Consider the following 14,721-nt stretch of genomic DNA (forward strand, 5'->3'; position numbering starts at 1 on the left):
TGGTGGCCCCATGAGCCTGGTCAGCACCACGTTCAGCTCCCACGCCGGGGCTGGAGCCTTCACTGGCGGGAACGATTCGAACAGTCCCTTCATAAATTCCTTCACCAGTCGATAAGACCACAAGGATGGCCGTCCTGTAGTTCTGGTGTATCGGGATATCGCTGCCAGATGTATCTTGATGGAAGCGTGAGCTAGCCCTGCTTTGGCCTGTGGCAGTAGGTATGGTAGCACTAGAGGTGCCGTAATCCGTAGAGGGTTAATCTTCTGTGCACGGCACCCGACAGAGAACCTCTTCCACTTATGTCCGTAGCACTTGAGAGTTGAGGACGCCCTGGCCTTTGCAAGAACCTCTCTGCAGTCAGCCGGGATATCGTACCCTCCAAACTCTAGTGCTGCAGGAGCCAGGCCTGCAAGTTCAGCGACTCCGGGTCGTGGTGAAGAATGGCGCCTCCCTCTCTGGAGAGAAGATCTGCGTCCGTCGACAGTTTGACTGGTGGTGACGCTGAGAGGTCCAGAAGGTCCGAGAACCAGATCTGTCTCGGCCACGGCGGTGCGACGAGGATCATCCTGCACTGGGACCTCTTAAGCTGGCTGATGAGTCGAAGCAGCAGCAGCAGCAGCAATGGAGGAAACGCATACAGGAACAGGACGTCCCAGGGGAACGAGAAAGCATCGCCCATGCTCCTCGACTGGGGAAACCTGCTGGCGAACCTCTGGCACTTGGAGTTCGTCGCTGTCGGGAAAAGGTCGATCTGGGGTTTGCCCCATCGTTGGAAGAGCCGATCCACTTGATCCTGGCGTAGTTCCCACTTGTGGCACAAGCGCAGCTCCCTGCCGAGTGAGTCGGCGATGGTGTTTTTTATTCCTGCCAGATGGAAGGGAACCAGAAACATCCCCTGGGCGACAACCCAGTGCCACAGATCCTGGGCCTCCTTGGATAGGGCTGGGGATCTGGTGCCCCCCTGCTTCCGGATGTAGAACATCGTGGTGGTGTTGTCGATGAAGATCCTCATGACCTTGCCCTTGAGGGACGGGAGGAACGACTTGAGCACCCAGAACACGGCGCAAAGCTCCAAGATGTTGATGTGGAGAGACCTCTCCTCCGGTGTGCGCACCCCATCCCTCCAGGAAGGCATCCGTTGTCACTGTCTCCTGATGTGCCGGGGTCTGGAAGTCCGACACGGGTGCCGCACCACTGAATCGCCCGACGGAAAACCTTGTTGAGCGGGATCTTGAAGCTGCCCCCCGCTTGCATCCAGCGGGCGTCAGACTCCTGTAGAGGACGCATCCGTAGCCTGCACAGGCGCACTAGGTAGATGCATGAGGACATCATTCCGAGGAGGGACTTGATAGATCTCACCATGGCCACATCCGTGGCTAGCAGGCGCTGCACCTTGCCCAAGATGGCCTTCGTCCTTTCCTCCGACGGAGACGCCAATCGTTCCACTGTATCGAGCTTCGCTCCCAGAAACAGTGCCACCTGCGACGGAACCAAATGGGATTTCGGGTAGTTGATGGAGAAACCCAGCTCCGTGAGTAAGCGGACGGTCTTCGCCGTGTGCTCGACGGCGAGTTCTCTTGTCCTTGCATGGATGAGCCAGTCATCCAGGTAGGGGTAGACGTGGATCCCCTGCAGGCGCAGCAGCACCGCCACTGGCGCTAGGCACTTGGTGAACACCCTGGGTGCCGACTTCAATCCGAATGGCAGAGCTCTGAATTGGTAGTGGCGTCCTTGAACTACGAATCTGAGGAACTTTCGGTGTCCTTTTAGGATGGGGATGTGCAAGTAAGCATCCTCCAAGTCCAATGATGATAGGAAGTCGCCCTCCTCCAGCTGTCCCAGCACCTGCTGGAGAGAGACCATCCTGAACTTCTGTGCCTTGATGTATTTGTTCAACCGACGTAGGTCCAGGATGGGGCGCCAACCGCCTGTCTTCTTTCTGACGAGGAAGTATCTTGAGTATACTCCGGAGTCCCGGAACCTCTTGGGAACGAGCTCGGTGGCACCTTTCTTGAGCATCGCCTTCACCTCCAACAGCAGTTGAGGGACATGATTTTCCTTCCTGGCCACGGGAGGAATGCGGGGACACTTCTTTTGGAATTCGAGAGTGTGCCCGTGGGCCAGGGCATCCAGCACCCAACGGTCGGTGGAGATGGACTCCCACACGCTGATGAATTTCGCCAGCCGGCCTCCCACCGGGGTGCTTCGGTGGGGGCACAACGCTACGGCCGGTTCAATCTTCCTTGGAGGCGGCCTTGACCTCCTTGGCAACAAGATCCTCCTTGTTTGCCGCAACCTCTGTAGGCCTCCTGGGACGAGGAGCGGGCTAGCCTGGCGGTACGTAGAAGAAACACCACCTGATCCCTTGGAGGCCCCGTCTCTGCCTCTGGCGCTCCGAAAGGGCCGTCGTTGCTGAAGGATTCCCAGGGCTCGGGCCGTCTGTGTCGGCCTTGATGGCCTGCAGCGACTCATCCACCGTTTTCCCAAACAGGTTGTTGCTGTCGAACGGCATGTCCAACACCCTGGTCTGCACGTCCTGACAGACGTCTGTCGCCTTGAGCCAGCCTCGTCGTCGAAGGCAAACACTGTTGCCCAACTGGCGAAACCCGGTATCGTCAATGTCCATTGCCACCGTTATGGCATGGTCCGAAGCCACCTCACCTTCCTGCAGAACCTCTAGGGCCTCCGCCCTCTTGTCGTCTAGTAGGAAGTTCAGTAGGAGAGCTATCTTGTACCATAGCTCCCTGTCGTAACGGGCCACAATCGCTAAGGCGTTGGCCGCTTTAATTGTCGTCCCCGCCGACGAGATGACCAGTCGCCCCATGTCGTCCAATTTCTTTCCCTCGCCGTCAGGTGGGGAAGTGGAGGTTGAAGCTGTCGCCCCCGCCGCCTTCTTCTTGGCCGCCGCAGAGACGACCGAATCCGTCGGCTGAGCCCTGAGGCATAAGGGGGCGGCGTCGGGGACCAGGTACTACTTCTCGTACCGATCCTTCTTGGCAGGCGTTGTGGACGGGTTCTTCAGGACCGCAAGACCCTCGTCCCAGATATCGTCGAGTAATGGTACCGCAAGGACTGTCTTTCTCTTGGCCTCTCGCCGTTGATGGAGGAAACCTTCCTTCTTCTGTTCCTCGGGGCAGAGATGAAAGAGCTTGGATGCCCTGGCAATCATGGCGTGAAAGGAGCCAATTTCATCAGGCGGGGAAGCCCAAGGGGGTGGTGATGGAAGGTCCATCCCGTCGTCACCACCGTCGTCGTCATCCGTCCCCCGTCGCCGTGTCCGTCGCCGTGTCATCCCTGGGATCCGGGGAGGGGGATGAAGGCTCGACGGGCCGGAAGGGCATGAAGGGCAGGGTGTAGGGGGGAATGAACTCTCCTCCGCTTGCTCGGAGGGCTTCCCGATGGGCTCGGTTCTGGATCGTCCAGTGGGGTTTGTAGTAATCTCGTCCTTATCTCCGTGCATAAGGTTTGGATCGCCATCAAAATGGCCGCCGAGTTGTCCTGAGGCTCGGGCAATGGCTGCAACAGGAGGGCTGGCCGCTCCTCCCACTGGGGCCTCGTCGGTGCCACCGTCGCTATCTTCGACCACCTCTTCGGGATCCCTCCCGTGGGATCGTACATTTTTGAACCTCTCGTTGAGGCTCTTCACGGCCTCCATCAGCTCCTCCTCAGAGGCTGAATCCGTGTCCGTAATGACCACCAGCGCCCCCCCTCTTTTCCCACTGGGGTCTTCACGGGGGTCTTGTCGATGGGCTGGAAAGAGGATTCCCTCTGCGGTGGCAGGGAAACACTGGGCCCCGAGGTCACCTCCATTGGTGTAGCCTCCACAGGCTTCGCCAGGGTCGCCGCGGCTCCCTTGATAGAGGCCTTAGCCGGGTGAATCAAGGCCTTCACCACCTTGGGCGCGCTTGAGGCCTTCATCTTGGGGAGAGGGTCACCGCCTCACTCCCCCTCGGCTGAATCCTTCGAGATCGACTGGGGCCTCTCCAGAAGTTTACCCGGGTTCTCGGATTTCCTCTTCCTCGAACCAGAGCAATGGCTCGTGGTTGATGGTGCCGGGGAAGGTGCGCCCTGCCTGGCTGCCGAACAGCCCGACGGTTCGGCACTCCGGGTGACTGCGGACTCGCGGTGCTTAGCCTTCTGTTAGGCCCCCGTTGCCGGGGTGCCCTCACAGGACTTAGAAGACCTCTGTGACCTTTTCTTCTCACCTGCTGGGCCCTTCTCCGGCCAGCTGGCGAGGCGGGAACGACGATCCCTCATGGTCCGTTCCGATAGGTTCTTGCAGAACGCACAGTCCTTCTCCACGTGCGTCTTGTCCTCATGAAGGCAGTAGAGACATCTCGAATGCTCGTCCTCCATGAAAACATTCTGTAACCCGCATCCAGGGCAGTTCCTGAACAGCTTGGATCCGGGCGTCGAGCCACTCTTGTCCTGGGCTGCGTCCATGGTAGGCCTGAGATCTTCTGGAATCCTCCAAGAAGCGTCACTCGACGAAAACATCACCCTTGAGGGGCATAGGAAATTCCGAAACGGGTCCCCGTTGATCGGAAGAACAAACTGTGGAGCTTGAGGCTCGATTTAACCGAAAAATGAGAAAATCTCCTTGAAAAAGCACGTAAACGCAGCAAAAGCTCGAGAGCTATAGCACGAGGACTCCCAACACTTGAACGTGCAGTAACATTCTGAGGATGGCTGCCAGGGGAGGGTATTAGGGAGAGGGCAGTCATTGGCTGGGAGCAGTATGACCCAGAGATCAGTGATTGGTTACTACTAAGAAAGACAGATCAGAAAAGAAACTGATACTGATTTTTTCTTTACCTAGGATTCCCGGCCTGACGACGGGGAATATTCATGAGCATGTGAATCCATGCCAGACCCCATGCTGGAGAAATATGTACCTTGTCTCTTTCTTCACGTACCTGGCTACACTTTAATGCTCTATTGTAGATTTTGGTGTGTTAAAAAGTAAAGTGCAAGTGCTCTGTAGTCAGAGAACCCTAAACGTGAATATGCATATATATTAACAGAGTATGTTTAGGGATTTAATTACATGTGATTTTTGATTGATGAGTGCTGACCATGGTCTAAACAAATATAACTATATATATATATACATATATATACATATATATATACGGCCTAACTTGTGTTATTAAAAGAACTTCGATTGTGCTTAGCTGAACCCTTCACCACTCGCACGTCTCCAAGTCTAAGCCTTACTGCTCACTTAGAGTTTGGCGAGATAGTGTCTTTCTTGTTCACCAGATTAGGGTGGCCTCTCAGAACCAGTACTCAGGGCTGATTGTGAAAATCCATGTCAACAGTTGCCATTGGGCAGACTAACATCCTGATAATCGAAACTAAGGAAAAAAAGGCTAAACAAACTATGGCTGGGTTTCAAAACAAACAGGTGACCAAATGTAACAAATAGTAAGAGGCATTGTAAAGTGCGTTATTGGCATCCTGTGGTTCACATGGATAGTCTAGCAGTGGGACACAGTGGCTGCAAAATTAACTTACTCATTCGACGACTGACTTGGCTGTCGAGACTGAACCTCTGGACATCGCTGGAAATGTTTCTTTCTGTCCCGAGACGCACAAGGTTAATGTCGCCACAGTTTCCTAAACAAAAAGCATATGGTAAGATTCCCTAGGCACCTGCAGATTGTTGGTCAGTAAGGATTTATTTATAGATTGTGTAATATCACAGCACTTTAGAAAAGCAAATGGCTGAATGTGGAACAGATTAATTGCAAAGTACAGAGGAGTTGGGCAAAGTTCAAATAGCACAAAAGGAGTAAGGTTTGTTTAGCATTAGGGGCAACATTCCCATGAAAGGTAACAGTCAAGCAAAATGACAAAGGTCAACAGAAGAGAGACCATTGCAGGGAGTTAGCTGAAAGGGACGATGTTGCCAAAGCGGAAAACCACCAAAAATGTCTTAACCTGATTTTCTATAACTAAAATGCACTTGTTTATGAACAAGACATTTTTGACTGGCTATGGTTTAGAAACACCCTCATTACAAAGTTCTGGCCATAAGGCTTCTGCACAACATGCCCCCTTTGAGACACCCTTCTGCCCCCCACCTCCCCCGCAAGAAGTAATACTTCTGTCCGCTACTAGGATGGATTTCTAAAATCAAGCCTGGTGAGAAGATTTTAGGTGGTCACCCTAGTTATGGTGAACAGGGAGCTCTGAGAGTTTAGCTAAAACCCAATCTAGGTAATGTGGAGAGCAGTCAAGTCTTAGTCTCAGGAGTGTGTGTGTGTGTGTGTGGCCAGGCGTCCCCAATTAGTCCATACAGAATAACAATAATTCAGCTTAGACAGTCAGTTCTAAAAATACAGTTATTTATTTAGGCCTTTAGAACACACACACAATGGGCTTTTAGTTAGTGCCACTATTTAATATGCAGAGGAAGAGGAGTCTTCTCATGTCTCTTCGTCAACCTAAGAAGAGGAGGCCTTGGAGGAATTGAAAAATGAAAAGCTTGGACTCAGAGAAATGGAGTTGGAGTTTAACATGACAATGCTTGAGTTTGCTAAGATGGAGAGACAGAACACCAGCTGGAGTTGGCCAGAAGGCATTGGTCTCAAAGCTCCGCCAGAGGTACTGAGTGGTTCTAGATCCTCTTATCCAAGGTTTCCTAAGGATCTGCTAAGTATATATGATGAGAAAATTAAACAATTGATTGGCTGTATGCTTTTGAGTATGCTTGTGAGAATAAGTAGGAGAGCCTGATAAAACTGCCTGGCTTCTCAGTAGACTAGCCCATGCTGGCTGCAGTGCCCCTATCGATACGCCTAAGCTGACAGAAAAGAATGATACATTGAAGCAGGCTATCCATATAAAGTTTGGGAAGATTCCCGCCCAATACTTAAACAGGTTTAGAGAGTAATATTTTAGGTGTCTTTTGTGACTGATTCTTTAAAGGATATGTGTGTCTGGGTAGAATGCCATGAAGTAACCACTTCTGACAACATGACACACCTGGTCATGCTTGAACATATGTTTGCCTCTTGTTCCCCTGAGCTTAAGCAGCATTTGTCAGACTGAAAGGAGTTAGATCCTAAGAAGCTGACCACTGCTCCTGATCTTTGGATTTCCCATAGTATCCCAGACAAACCTCTTTCTGATAAGAACAAAGAGGGGAAAAAGCAAAAGGAGAAAGGGTGGGACTACTGAAAAATCATCTTCGCATATGGCCCACAAAAGGTTCCATAAAGGGAATAAGTCATATGAACATGGAATAACGTTGGGGTGCTCAGGAAAGGTCCCAATGAGAAAGAGGGGTTCACGTTGTGTGTGCCATTTTTGTGACTGGGGGAGCAGCGAAGTTGGTGTAACGTTGCATTTTTAAATGTATCCAGCGCAAGTGACGAGAATGGGATGCGTGTTACTTTAAGTGTAACTTTGCGCTCAAAGTTGATCCATTTAAGATTTGCACGCACGCAGCAAGATAAAATGTCAAAATCACCAATGAGGTATGAACACAATCTGGGTACGGTGTGTCACAAAGCACCTGGAAGCTGGGCAACAGGCAGCTTCACAATGCACATCAGAGAAATTAAATTTGTTATGAAGAAACCACAGTGAAGCGCACACAATAGTTGCATGCACACCGAATTACATACCTGAAGAAATTACAGATCTATATGCAATGTGCTCTTTTCATTAAATTATTAAACTCTGCAGTCAGGTTTTAGGAGGTGAATTCTGAGTGCCTGGGAAAAGCTGGTTTTGAAGGGTTTGTCGGCCGAAGAAAAGGTAATTATTAGCTGCGACATTAAGCAGATAGTCGGCCAGCAAGCCGGGCTGGGGTTTTTATGGCTCGGCAGTATCGCGAATGAAGATGCAATCTTTTAAGTGCATGGGAGCTTGTTATTTATTGTTCAGGGGGATCTAGCCATTTTCTTTTTGGCTAGCAATAAACTGGGGGAGAAGTGACGCTCGATGCCAGAGTTGACCGAACTTCATGGGTTTCGATTGTTTTCTCAGGATGTGAGCAGAGGTCATGCGTGTTGAACTGTTAGCCGTTTAGATTAGAGTGTCTTGAAGACACCAACAATTCGGGGTGGGTGAGATGGTTATCGCCAGTTCAAAGGGCACTGGTTTATTCTTCTCATCCGGATATTGTTTGAATAATTATGTTCAGGGTTAGGTCTTCTCAGGCCAGCTGGGACTTGTAATAAATGTTTAACGGTGCAAGGATGTCACGACCTACCATGGACAAATCCTAAAAGAGGGTCTTATACATCTGAGCTGAAGCTGGTAGTTAAGATAAACGTTGTTAGGAAAGATTCCTATTTACTACACCTTTCCTTCCATTTCTATGGACCCCAAATGTTTTGCTTTTATTTTTTTTTATCGGACCCATTCTTTTTACAGTGCAGTGAAGCTTTAAGCTCAAGTACACTGGCTTTTGCTCATCTGTTAGGGGGAAACTGACATGTCCTTCAGTCTGTAAGCAATGGAAACATGGTTTCCCTTAGTCTAGTTACTTTGTTACTACTTTTAGTAACTTATCACTGGTGGTAACTTGTTATCATTAAACAATGAATCTTACAATGCAGTACAATGGGGAACACTTTGTTTTAGCCTAGACTTACACTCCAAGGATTTTTGCTTACTCTAGGTGTGCTAAATGGACAGGCTGGTGGCAGAAGTGACGTTTTACAATTTATTGGTGCATTTTGTTTTCGCCTTACCGTATTTGGCAACTAACTGTGGCTAGTGGTCAAACATGGCCATGCCACGAGCTTTGTCGCTTGTCCTTTGGCCATTGTGGATGTGTGTGTGGAGGAGGTTGGGGGGGCGAGATCTGTCATTGGCTAGTGGGAGCTACTGCTCTTACCTGCCATTTAGGATAAGAAGAGGACCAGTTCACTCACTCTGGAGAGATCCTGGAAGGAACTGAAGGACACCGTGGACCTGTCGGAAGAAGGCTTGGCAACCAACTTCAGCTGCTGGCCTGGTGGAGTCCTGTCCTATGGAAGATCACCAGCAGTCCTGCGAAGGAGCTGCGGCCCTTGGAGTGGAGGGAACCTCCATTCTCAACATCAGCTCCGAGTCCTACGAAGAAGAGCATTAGGAAGTGCCCTAAGAATGCCCTGAAGCTGACCAGCTCCGAGTTTGGGCTACCGTGCTGCAGACGTCGCTGTTCCGAGTTGAGGCCTGGAACTTTGGGGATCCTCCGCCTGTGCAATAAGACAACTCTGCATAGTTTCCTGGTCCTAGCATCAAGGGGACCCGAGATAGGAGGGCAAGTTTGACCATGGCAAGTGAATCCTTTTGCGTCACAATGCATCATTGACAATATTCAGAAACTGCTGACCTCCGCCCATTCCTGTCCTGAGAGGGGCCCTGCATTGAGTTCTGCTGCATTCTTCAACTGGGAGACCTTGCACCAGCATTAGATACCGACCAGAGAGCTGCTCGACCCAGCAACCCCTGAGAATCAAGGGCTGATGGTGGGAACAGTGACCTTAGACCTACAATCGACCTGACAAGTCCTGTGAAGAATCTGAGTACAGGGGTTGAGTTGTAGCAATACTTACCTGAACCCCTTTACTCCCTTTTAAAAAATGAGATTACTTTTGCCTTGCTATTGCTTGCTCACACAAGCACTCCAAAAGTTGGGAACACGTTTGTTAGGTAGTTTAACAAGTCTCCTGACACTTGGAACTGTTCACTGGACCCCAGAGACCCTACCTTCATTTTTTCCAGCTGCACAAGACTGTATGGAACTTTGCTGAACCTTTGGCCACAAGGCTCTGTTAGGCAGAATTGCATGCAGTACCCTCTGGAACCACCACATACAATTAGCACTACAGGTGTAAGCAAAAACCAACCTTTGGTATAAGTCTGTACTACACAGTTTGTGGTAGCGAGCTCAGCAGTCAGGCTTATCTCAAGAGGGAATGTGAGCAGTACAAGGATGTTACACAGAGGTCTTACAATCACAGTGGTTCAAGTAGACACTTACACTCAAGGTTTCTTGGTAAAACATTTATTAATTTATTACACAAATCATTTAGAAAACATTCACTAGAAGGAGGCAACTTAATATTATACATAAATCTACTTCAATACCAAACCAATAAGTTGCTGAGTAAATTAGGCTCCCCTGAAATAAGAGCAAAATGGCATTTCAGTTACTTTGAATAGGAGTAAAAAGGCACAAGTTAATAGAATAGATCACAACTACTTTATTAGGCAGTGCAAATAGTTTCAGTTCACTAGAGGTTTCGATTCAGTTCAATAGGCCTAGGCCAAAGTCAATGGGCTTGTTTCTTGGATAGGAAAGAGCAGTTCTTGTAGTAAACAGTAAAGTCTTTGCCAATGTTCTCAGAAGTAGTTTGTACGAAAAAGAATCATATGTCGGGTCACAAGCTGATTAGGCCTGCAAGTTGGGAAAGTTTCACGAACTTTCACCGCGAGAGGCAAGTTCTCTCAATCGGGTTGGCACAGTACCTTAGTATGAAGAAAAAGATGCAGCTGAGGATGTTGGTTCCCATCAGTTCCTGCAGATCTCACTGTTCCTGAGCCTCAGTCGTGGGGACAAGAGGGAGGACGTCGGTGTCATGATGCCTACCCCCGGGGACCCAGACCAAGTCCAGCAACCCCGGAAGCAGGCATCAAGTTACCCCAAGCAAGCCCAACAACCACCGCTAGGGGCTATATGGGTCAGGCTCAGATGGAGAGTCAGTCCTGGCGCCATAGGCGCCAGGCTCAGATTAAAACTTACCTGATGCAGACCATGCTGCAAACTTACCTGATGCAGACCATGCAGCAAGAGCTCCAAGCCAAACGAGGCTTGGAAGGGACTATTTTACCTAGGGACTATTTTTTTACTCAAATGGGGCTGGGGAGGAATACTTACCTGGGACGACTTTGGATGCTATTTAAACCACGCCCGAAGAGCAGCACACGCTTCGCGTTATTCTGCATCTAGCAGCGTAACGCTCACCGTGCCTGCAAGTCTGCATCCAGTCTTCTGCCACGCCCGCCTGGAGCTCCTAGAAAAAGGGAGATAGAAGGAGCAAAGGTTAGAACAAGAGCAATACCTTTGATCCTTACCTGAATTTCCGATCCATCGCGCCTTCGAACTGGAAGAAAGAAGTCATTTTATGCCCATCGCCTCGCCTGCTGCAGCGCCGCGCTGAACTCACCGGTCTTCGCAGCATCTTCCCATTTCACTGCATCCTCCTGCATGTTCCCACCGCACTCTGGCACCTAAGGAGAAGACAAGAACAGCAAGGTGAGCCAAGGGAATACACAGAGGAATAACCCCCATAGACTTACTTGATTTTACCACCGGGGGTACTATTCTTCACGGGTCGGCGCAGCTTCCACTGCATCCTAGCCGAACCCTGGCCCCTAAGGGGAAACAAAAGGACAGCAAGGTGAAACAAGGGACTAACGAGGGGAACCCTCCTCACCACAAAAGACTTACCTGATTTTACTGCCGGAGGCATTATTCCCCGAGACTTCATACTTTCTCTCAACGCCTGAATAAGGGAGAAAGCAACAGGTTACATATGGACATTATTTTATCGAACTTTGTTGGATAATACAAATCCTTACCAAAACATTACCGGTTGCCATGAGGAACTCTTCAGTAGGGTGAAGCTGCAACCCGCAAGGAATCGGACAAGAGTGAAAGGTCAGGCATTTGAACTCTTACGAACTACATACTTACGGCGTCTTCCTGGGAATATCGGAGACAATATTGTCCTGGAACTCCTCAATTCCTTCGAGCCAGTGAAGCAACTGGTTATCTACGCGCCCCTGCGCTCAATGCAGGATGGAGAGCTCATCTTTTCAAATCATCAGGTGAGACTATAAGAGGGGACATCCAAGGTGATCAGTGGGGCGAACAGCGGGGTGGGGGGGGATTTACGCTCAACTCCACGGGTGGTTAATTCCCTTTCTCCATTTGCAGAAGAATATTCCTACGGGCCAAGCAAACGAAGCTAGATGGGCCAGTCCAGTCAGTCATTTCGGCCCTACGTGTCACATTGGTGGAGACCGCAGCAGTCCAGTGCAGATCGACGCCTCTGTGGGAGCCAGGTGAGCGTAACAGTCGGGGGACTCCTGCAGTACACAGGGACGGGTCAAACAAGCTGGCAAAAATGAAGATCTTTGGTTGGAGTAGCTGTCGTCAAGCACACAAGCTGGTGTCCTTCCCCCTGGTTAATCCTAACCAGCTCCGAGAATGGTATCCAGGTGGCTTACAAATTGATTGGTCCCACCAACTCGAAGGAAAAAGTCATCCTTGAAGGGGCTTCTCTGTTGAGATGAACTTGGCGATTTGGACCTGCAGCAGGGCTTCACCGGGCAAACCAACAGTACAGGAGTTGCAGCAGCCGTCCTCTTCCAGCTTGTCTTCGGTTCTTTCGTTCCAGTGGTCGACTCTGCTTTCCAGTCCAAGAGACTTTCTCCCTTTCATTCCAGCCTAGCTGCCACTCACCCAGCAGGGTGGCTGTCCTTGCCGGACAGTCAGCCAGCCAATCACGCCAGAGTGCATTTGGGTCTCCTAGGAGACTAAGCACAGGGAGTTTCGGGCACCTCCCTCACTTCCTGCCCACCCCAGACACTCAGATGCCAGAGGCGGCCCTCAGTCCTGACGCCCGCCAAAGACATAGAAACAAAGGGACCAAACCTAGTTTGGCGCAGAGACACTCTAGCAGGACCTTTCCAAAAAGAAATGGTGAAAAAAGAAGATCGGGACCTGTTTAAACAAAGGGGCTTAAGGCGGTATTCTTGAACCCAGAGAAGGTATTTAAACCTTGGGACAGCCTAAAAGGCTTCCCTGTGTCACTGCACTGAGGGTGCTGTGTGACACAAATGAAGATGACGACTATGGAGTTGGTTAAAACTCCATAACCAAAGAAATAAACACAGAAAACAAACCAAATTAAAACGTTCAAAGTCCCAAAGTTTAGCAAAGGAGCTGGAGGGCTCTAAGGTGGGAGGAATTGGCACATTTATGAGACTTCTCCCTATCGGGCCTCCCACATCTTAGGGATGGACATCTGAAGTTTGGAATTAATCTCTGTGGACTATTAGTGCTAATATTAATCTGTACCTTCATTTTCAGGGGTTTGATGTGTATTTTGCCCAACACCAGTAATTGTATACATGTATCTACATTTTTAGTATTGAGTGATAACATTACCTGTTAGTCATTTTTCACTTTGTTTTTGGCCATAAGAATCCTAGAACACTTGCCTTGCTACCTTTAACTGGTTTGGCTACAGGTCCCAGTGTTGTCCCTGTCACAATATAGGTTGGCCTTCGATACATTTGTCCAACAGGCCAGAATATAGAAAATCAGTCCTAAGAAACGTGGCTAATGAGAACAGGGAAATTGGAGAACAATTGGATTCCTTTTGTATAGGTTTGGAACAATCATGTGTGGGGGAGAGTTTGTAATAAAATATAGGGGAGTGTTTCAACTGTTGCAAAAATGTATATAATATGTCAACTTGTGTGGTTCGCAGACAGCAGTTACTTTGATTCTACAGCGTCATCTAGCTCCTCCAGGCTGATTGTACAATAAGCTTACTTTACGCACAAACGTGCACTCGTTTCTTAAGTGGTGGGCTTGCTCTGGGTTAAGGTGATTAAAAGCACATTTGGGGACCAGGAAGGGGCCCCAGACTTTCCGAGACGTTGGAGGTTTCCTGTGCGCACAACTCGGCTGCAGCACCACTCTGCAGGGACCAATCTTCCGTGCACGATGAAAAGCGAGGTTTACATGCACCATATTGTTGAAGGCCTGTCTGTTCCTCGGAGGTGTGGTGCCGTGGTCAAGCTGTGCAGGGCGAATTGAAGGAACACCACTTCGGAGCACTATGGGTTCACTTTTCGGGGTAAAGCAAGAGGGGGGGGGAGGGTTATTTCTTTGACTTAAGGAGTTTGGTAAGGGTCAGATCAGAGTATGTGTGTGAAGTTAGGCGAGGTTATGGGGATTCAAAGGGTGAATGCTTTGAAGGAGTGAGTGAATTGTTTTATGTTATAAGTCCTTTATGTATATATTTACCTAATTTATTTTAGAGGTTCAAGGTGGTATCCCTGTTGGGTAAGACTTTCCTGTCAATGATAAATCTTACTGACCTGTGTCAATCCCAGAACATTTTGCTAGACTGGTAGATTATTTTTCCCTACAGCTCAGTGAGTGGGAATCTTTTTCCACACTCAGAGTCTGTTACTGTTTTACGGGTGACATTTTTAAGACTCTCCTTAGTCTCTTTTAAAAGGTATCCTCTTTGACAACATTTTGGCAATAAGTGCCTAATGTTGTTGGGTTGCCCAAGGGGCTCCCCTTTTAACTTTCTAGCTAACCTTGTGAGAACTACAGTTGCCAAGGGTAGAAAGGATCTTAGGATCCCTTTTACATTTTGTTAAGTGAGACCAGCACCCCCACTTTATGTGGAGTTCTGGAGAGATACTGAGTATCCCCTTTCTGATTTTAAATGTAACATATATGTTACACACATACCTTTAATACCTGGGGTCAGTGAACCTTTTTATTAATTCCGTGCACCTTCACTGTTTCCACAGCCCCGGTAAAGGCACCCATGGGTGCTTCTTTTACCGAATGGGCCGTCTTTTTTCACCATTTTAGCGTTCTTTGTCCTTTCTTGTTCCTTCTCATGACATCCAGGGCGGGAAATTACTTTGTGTGATTTTTATCTTCGACAGGAATCCAGTGG

At 49.3% G+C, this 14,721-nt stretch overlaps 1 protein-coding gene across 1 annotated transcript in view; it reads right to left on the reverse strand.

Moving 5' to 3' along the window:
- The window catches only part of SETX (senataxin), a 1,477,926-nt gene that overhangs the window by 466,591 nt on the left and 996,614 nt on the right, over nucleotides 1-14,721 (reverse strand). The window contains exon 15 of the mRNA XM_069609306.1: nucleotides 5,519-5,620. Within this exon, the coding sequence (XP_069465407.1) occupies nucleotides 5,519-5,620 (102 nt within the window). The remainder of the gene's footprint in view (nucleotides 1-5,518; nucleotides 5,621-14,721) is intronic.

Source organism: Ambystoma mexicanum, chromosome 8 (assembly GCF_040938575.1).
Source record: "Ambystoma mexicanum isolate Mex_15411 chromosome 8, UKY_AmexF1_1, whole genome shotgun sequence".
NCBI classification, from domain to species: Eukaryota; Metazoa; Chordata; class Amphibia; order Caudata; family Ambystomatidae; genus Ambystoma; species Ambystoma mexicanum.